General features: G+C 33.5%; 2 protein-coding genes and 1 long non-coding RNA gene across 6 annotated transcripts in view; 2 read left to right on the top strand and 1 right to left on the bottom strand.

Moving 5' to 3' along the window:
- LOC108721877 (putative nuclease HARBI1) overlaps positions 1 to 679 on the top strand; it is a 3,419-nt gene extending 2,740 nt beyond the window's left edge. The window contains exons 2-3 of the mRNA XM_018446662.1: positions 18 to 579; positions 649 to 679. Coding sequence (XP_018302164.1) covers positions 18 to 579; positions 649 to 658 — 572 coding nt within the window. The 3' untranslated portion in view covers positions 659 to 679. The remainder of the gene's footprint in view (positions 1 to 17; positions 580 to 648) is intronic.
- Positions 680 to 1,754: 1,075 nt separating this feature from the next.
- LOC108721915 (uncharacterized) lies at positions 1,755 to 2,663 on the bottom strand. The gene is made up of 3 exons (XR_001936592.1): positions 2,400 to 2,663; positions 2,045 to 2,325; positions 1,755 to 1,954 (listed from the first exon to the last, which is right to left on the bottom strand). It is a non-coding gene; the product is annotated as an uncharacterized lncRNA (long non-coding RNA).
- Positions 2,664 to 3,717: 1,054 nt separating this feature from the next.
- PNUTS (Phosphatase 1 nuclear targeting subunit) overlaps positions 3,718 to 6,931 on the top strand; it is a 22,533-nt gene continuing 19,319 nt past the window's right edge. Inside the window, exons 1-3 of one of the 4 annotated variants that reach the window (XM_018446716.1) lie at positions 3,718 to 3,959; positions 4,077 to 4,308; positions 5,481 to 5,563. In XM_018446716.1, the coding sequence (XP_018302218.1) occupies positions 5,561 to 5,563 (3 nt within the window). In that variant the 5' untranslated portion in view covers positions 3,718 to 3,959; positions 4,077 to 4,308; positions 5,481 to 5,560. Of the gene's footprint in view, positions 3,960 to 4,076; positions 5,145 to 5,480; positions 5,564 to 6,931 lie in introns of all 4 variants that reach the window. The other 3 variants (XM_018446714.1, XM_018446713.1, XM_018446717.1) reach the window with 3 other exon arrangements.

Here is a 6,931-nt window from a genome sequence, read left to right as displayed (position 1 = left end):
TTACTTTTTATTTTTAGGTGGAGAAGATAGTGAATTGTATCGCAATAGAAAAGGCTACTTTTCTCTAAACATACAAGTAGTTATTAACGCAAAATTGGAAATAATTGACATAGTAGCGCGTTGGCCAGGATCTGCACATGATTCAACTATATTTAACCATTCAAGAATTAAGAGTTTGTTCGAGGCAAACAGATTTGGTGATGCTTTACTCCTTGGAGATTCTGGCTATCCGAATCTGCCATATTTAATGACTCCGTTACTAAATCCAACAAAACCAGCAGAACATCTTTACAATGAAGCTCAAATTCGAACACGCTCAAAAATTGAAAGATGTTTTGGAATTTGGAAAAGAAGATTCGCAGTGTTATCTATTGGATCGCGTTTTCATACAGTTCAAAAGATGCTTCCTATTGTTATAGCAACAGCTATATTGCATAATATTGCTCAGCAGAAAAATGAACCAAATGTAATTAATCCTGAAATATATGATAATGTTATTGCTGAAGTACAAAATGTAAGAGTGGATAATATGAACATCAGGGATGAACGACAACATTTACTTTCGGAGTATTTTGAAAGGTAATGAATATTGATGAAACTTAATTATGGCATATGATAATTTGATAATTAACATATTTTTATTTACAGATTACTTTAAAAACTTAAAATAAAAAGCATTTGAAATTGATATCTCTTTAATCTGAATGTAATCTAAATGTCTCTCTCTAATTTTTTTCACAATATGTAACATGAGAAAAAATTACACATCTGTATTTAATATAATTATTGTAATACAAATAAATACATGTTTATATATTCTTTAAAATAAATAAATATACAATTATATACAATTATATACTTACATTATTCTTTATTGCACCACATTTACATTTTTAACAATTCTTTTTAGAATAAATTGAAAGAACAAGTATAATATAACACACTTTTCAAAATAAAATAAGAAATTAACTCTTTCCATCCTCTGATAAAATAAAATTAACCAAAATAACTACAAAAATAAAGAAATTATATTGCAAAAAATTTAAATCTATTGAATACTATTCCATTGAATATTATTAATGGGTATTCTTCAATTATGAAAAATAAAATAAGAATAAATCTTTCCAATTAACTATATCACAGAGTATAACATAGTGTAATACAGTGTTATAATTGAGAAATATTATCACCCAATATTATATATTATAGATACTATATATATTAATATATTATTAAATACTGTATTATGTATTAATACTGTATTATATTAAAAAGTCTTTGGAACATTATAAATGATCTTATAAGAGATATATCAGTCTCTTTCTTTTTAATTACATCTTTTAAAGCTTTCTCTCTTTCTATTGACACTTTTAATAATTCTATTTTCAACTTTTCTTTTTCAAGTTTAGCTTTTAGTAAGTCGATTTCATAATCCTTTTTTTCTTTTTCATTTGTTTGTAATGTATGTAGTAATTTAAGTTTAGCCTCATTTAATATTTCAGTATTATTTTCGAGTTTGATTTTTTTGACATTTTTCGACGTCGTGGCTGAATGCTGATCTTGAAGCGGAAAACTTTTTTGCGATTTTAATTTATTAGTATCCCAAGATTTCCATTCATTAATTTCTTTACTTTCAACTAAATACTGAAACAAATTAAGATAAAATATTAAAAGATAAAAGATATAAAATTTAGAATATATTAAAATTTCACACACAATTTATTAAATAATTTGCTAGTAAAACTTATTGAAAATATCTCTTGTGGATCATTTTCATTATCTTCATCTTGTAGGTCAATAACAGTGTTCTTTTGTAATTTGTTATCAACAGTACCGATAGTGTCAACATAATCAGAATCAAAAGGATTAGCTAAGCCTGATACTGTTGTATCACCTAAAATTTCCTTCGCTCGCTCGAATATAGGATTTTTTTCTAAAGTGACTACTCCTCCACCTACAAATGCAATAAAATATATCAAATTAGCATCTTAATTATAGCTTCAATAATAAATATAATAATAAATTTAATAATAAATACATTTACCTGTTTTATAAGTTTCGCGTTTTAATGTTGCATAGTATTTTCTTGTATCTCTTTTAATGTTATCCCAACAAAGTCGTAAATTTTTTTCTGATCGTATAGTTGTTCTATTTTTGTTATATTCAATTGTAATATTGGTCCATGCTTCATCTTTCTTTAGATTAGTTATCGGTTACTTTATTTTCAAGTACATGACAATATAAAAAAATGATATCTAATAAATCATTCTTTTCAGAAGTAGTAAACTTTTTTGCTCGTTGCATATTTGCTTGCATATTGTACCACTGTAAATTATGTATTATTACTTGTATATTTAATAATTTTAATTGAATTAATTTTTCAAATAAATGTTATATACCTTAATCTTATTCACCGCTTCTGTACACGATCTTTATTTCTCTAATAAAACATACATTTACATTTATATGTATATTTATTTTACATTTATTTATTTACATTTACATTTATTTTAGGTTCTCGTCCGACAGTCTGAGAGTACTACATAAATTGAGGTTATAGAAAAGAACAAGAAATTTCCCTCTCTGTTCCTAGTACGAAATGTTTCATTTGTCAGTGTTGGCAACACTTTAATCAACGATTAAATTAATCGAAGTTTGGTCGAAGTGGCCCTAATTGGCCCCGTTTTGCAAAAATATAATTGAGGTGACGCAACACCCGAGAGGAAGCACACTTTAACATTTGGTGAGCAACAAAGATAAACGATGCATTATGCGCATCATGCGAGAAACGGAACGCACCCCTAGTCTACATAACGCATAAAAATTCATCCTTCCGGATTTTTCGACACATTATGCATCATGCTTTACGCACTATGCAATCCTCGCAGAGCGAGTAGTGGGGATAGAAATGAAGGAATCTGATTGGTTTATTCCCTTATGCCTTACGCATGATGCGTTACGGAAAAGCCTGTGCTCCCCGCTTTATGCGTGGTCTACAATGGGCAGTAGCAGTAGTGGATTAAGAAGTAGACATTAGAAGTAGGCTGTAGGATTAGGGTCTCTACGTCCGAGTGTCTACAATGACTTACAGACTTGCACCGATTTGTCTCCATGCTTCGGTTTTCACATTGGCGTTGGCATATAATTTTTCGGTCTTGTCATACAAAAACCGATTGCACCGGACCACGGCAATTAATTCTCGGTTAATCCTTATTTCAAAATCACCCCCAGAACTATCATGAAACTCCATGTCTGCCATACTCGAAATTTAGGTTATAGCATGCAAAAACAGCACTAGCTTCTTGCGCGCGTTTTCATTACTACTGAATGCTGAGTTCTCATTGGTTGAGAGTAAGAGAGTAGACGTAAGAAATGGATTTCAACCATTTCGCTTACGGACTTACTCTACACCCTATAATACCGAAAAAGGATTAGAATTCAGTCAATTAGAACAAAACGGATTAAACTTAAAATTACCTGATTGGTCAAATTCTAATCCTTAATAATTCGCAATCTTCAGGGTGCTGTCCCATGGGCACGGAACGATGCTGATTGGTTGCCCCTATCACTTCACCTTTCCTATTCCGTGTTCCGATTCCGTTTTCCGTGCCCATGGAACAGCACCCTCAATCTCCAATGCGTAGTGTGACACAGGCAATACGAACCATCAACGCGTCGTATTTCCGGTTAACGCATGGCGACGTAATCAAGTCAATTCAAATTTTAAATATCATTTACATCATGCTGACGTAACGTATCCCGGTTTGATGTTGCTCATTGAATAGATTTAAATCGCAAATAATTTATTTTGATAGGTAAGGTGCAAAAGTTAACGTAACTCGAGAGTTTCGATGCGCATCCGGCGTTATGCTTTTGACCAGCTGGTGGGAGAGCAGAATGTAACCGGGCAACGGCCATTTCCGCCTTGTTCGTTCATTACGGCGGTTTTACGCAGTCAGGTGAGGAGCGTCTTAAAAGTTGTCAGGGTCTAATTATATATAGCGGCGGAGGCGAAATAACGAACGGACACGTGTGCATGATAACGGCGACGGTTTCTAGACGACATTTAATTGCAGATGGAAAATGGACGACGGAGCGTGCGCGGATTACGTATGAGGGTCGCGTAGCGTCCGTGGACGCGACAGGAAGAGCACACAAGCAGCAGGCAGCGGTCACGAGCGTCACGAGCGGCGTTCTCATTATCAGGATACCTACAAACTACATATTAGGATATGTTCAGGATATGAGGTTGCTTGCTCCCAGCGTGAATATTTATTTTCCATAAAAAGGATTTAATTTTAAATCAATGTGAGTGGCTATTTCTATTCTCCAGTAACTTGTTCACAAACAAAAAAAAAAAGAACCAAAGACGAGAAATTATAATTAGCGTACAATTTCCATCAAAAGTATCAAAAGCGAGATGATACTTTACTAAAGGCAGAGTGATCTCGAGATGTTCATCCAATTTCTGATGATTGTAAGACTTCTAAGTCATGTCTCACGTAATTGTGGCATTGTACGGGTGTTCAACGACGTGATAAGAAACAGCGTTATCATTCGACCGAAGGTGAATCATGTCGACTGTTGGTGACGTAATCGCATTCGTGATATTGAATATCGAGTTAATAGGGTTTGCGAGAAGGACGCCTTTGCAAGTGTCGTAATCTGGTAATCTGATCGTGACAGAATATCGTTAAGTTTTCCTATTAAACAAGTGTCAAAATAACAAAACAAAAAAAAGAAGTGTTACCGAACCTTTTTTTCCTTTTAGATACTAATGCTAGAACTATGGACTCGGGCAGTTTTTGTGTTACATAAATAGATTGAATTGAACGTGGGAAGGAGAGATTCGTCACGGTCACGACGGCGGAGTGACAAAAGCATTAAGTACGGCAGGGGTGTTGGCTAACGGTGGAGGGACGTTCGCGATTCCGATTGGTCGCTCGCGCGGCAGTCGACGGGGAATGCGTCACGGCGGTTCGCGGCTGCGCATTGAGCAGCCAGGCTAGTCGTGTGAGAATTGCTGTTGCGGATCAGCCGCACCTCGTTTTATCCTCATCTACGTCTCTGAAGCATTTTTAACGAGCGGCTTTTGCGATTCTCGCTTAACGTAGCTATTCTAGAACGATAGGGAATGATATATGGTAAATTACGTAATCTTAAACTTAACTGAGCGTAAATAGATCAGACGCGAGAACTTCGGGGAATCGCTCTTGTAACGGAATGTCCGACGTCTCCGTTATGGCGTCTATCTTTATTGCGCGGTACGCGGTTGTAATTTTCGTAGGCGATATAACGGAGGCTAGATCTCGAATTCTAACAATCGAGCGATAAACTAGGTCGAAATTCCGCGATACACGGTCCACGTTTTGAGCGAACCTGCGAGAACGCGTATTTTGCAATATGGCGTGATGAGTGCGTCGCTTGTTCTTGCTCGAGCCGCCGTATAAAATTATCAAGTATTTTACATTTCATTGCAGACGCGCGCGCGGATGATTTTGAGGGTCGATTCGCATCCAGTGTAATGAAAATGCGTTAGAACGTCTCGAACATCAGCAAAATGGTGAGTATGGCATACATTTTTCTTTACTTTTATCATGAATATGGTGAATTATCTGACAAACGCATAATTCAGGAGAGATGGCGCCACTTAGGTCGGCGAAGGATCAATAACCTTTTGCCCCTCTCTCGACCTCGTATTCTACTTTTTCCGTTACGAACCTTGGCGCATTTACCGACGTATGAAATTATTCAATTTGTTATTGCTTGTGGGTGGTATAATATAAATTTCTTATCTGAATATAATGGTAGACAAATGGACGATATTACTTTTGCCTTTTTTTATCGTGTAATATAAAATACGCGATAAAAAGATTTATTTTATGTATAATGAATTTCATAAAAAATTTTTTCTGTCTTTATAATTTAATAATAAACAAAAGAGAGAGGTGAAGGTTATTCTTGAATCAACTAAAAAAAATTTGTGAAATATTTGAATTTATTTAATTTATTTTTTAAAAAATATAAACACATTAAAAGCCAATTTTATTTATTAAAATATATTTTTTATCTTATTGTTTTATCATTCTATTATCTTATCGGCATATGAATCAAATAATCGCCGAATATCTGAAATTTATTTTAATCTTTATAATTTAGATCAAATATATAGAGAAATATATTTTTCTAATATTTTGCTTAGATAATACAAAAATCTATTACAAAAAGATTATTTTATAGCAGTAATATTTATATATTAATATTAATTATTAATGAAATTTATTTGTGATTTGTCCACTAATATCTTTCTGGAATATTAACGTAATCATACCGCTAAAACATAGTTCTGTACTGCAGTGAATAATTGTAATTTGCAAACGGCTGACCGTCGGCCAATTAAATTAATGACTTTTATTTAACATATTTAAAATATCTTTATGAGGATTTGAGTTCAAAGTACCTTTTTTATAACTTATAAAAACTTATAAAAGTCACAAGATAATATTAAAGACTGACTGTCTTGTGGAAATTTGAACTTTCAAAATTTGGATTTGATTAAATTATATTAGTAATTTTATAATTTATTATTTTGACATTTCATAGATGTATATTGATATATTTACAAGAAATTATACACATACAATGATTATTTAAAACTGCATCTGTCCATCATTATTACTTGATCATTCATCTGTGAATGATAATCATGGAAAACAAAATTCAGTTTTGCAACAATATACAGGGTGTCTTTAACACATCACCCACCATGAATAGGTAGAGCGAATCGAACTGAGTTGAAAAGTTTTCTACCATTTTGCAGTTTGCGCAATAGTTAACGAGATATTAATATTTAAAGATAGCCGAATACGCGCGTCCGCTCGGCCTACTGCTGCCGAAAGGATGGCCCACTGATCGGATTGCATGGCGCCCG

The sequence above is a fragment of the Mycetomoellerius zeteki genome, unplaced genomic scaffold (assembly GCF_001594055.1).
Source record: "Mycetomoellerius zeteki isolate Tzet28-1 unplaced genomic scaffold, Tzet1.0 scaffold188, whole genome shotgun sequence".
NCBI classification, from domain to species: Eukaryota; Metazoa; Arthropoda; class Insecta; order Hymenoptera; family Formicidae; genus Mycetomoellerius; species Mycetomoellerius zeteki.
Note: the sequence above shows the minus strand (reverse complement) of the source record. Positions and strands in the feature narration are given on the sequence as shown.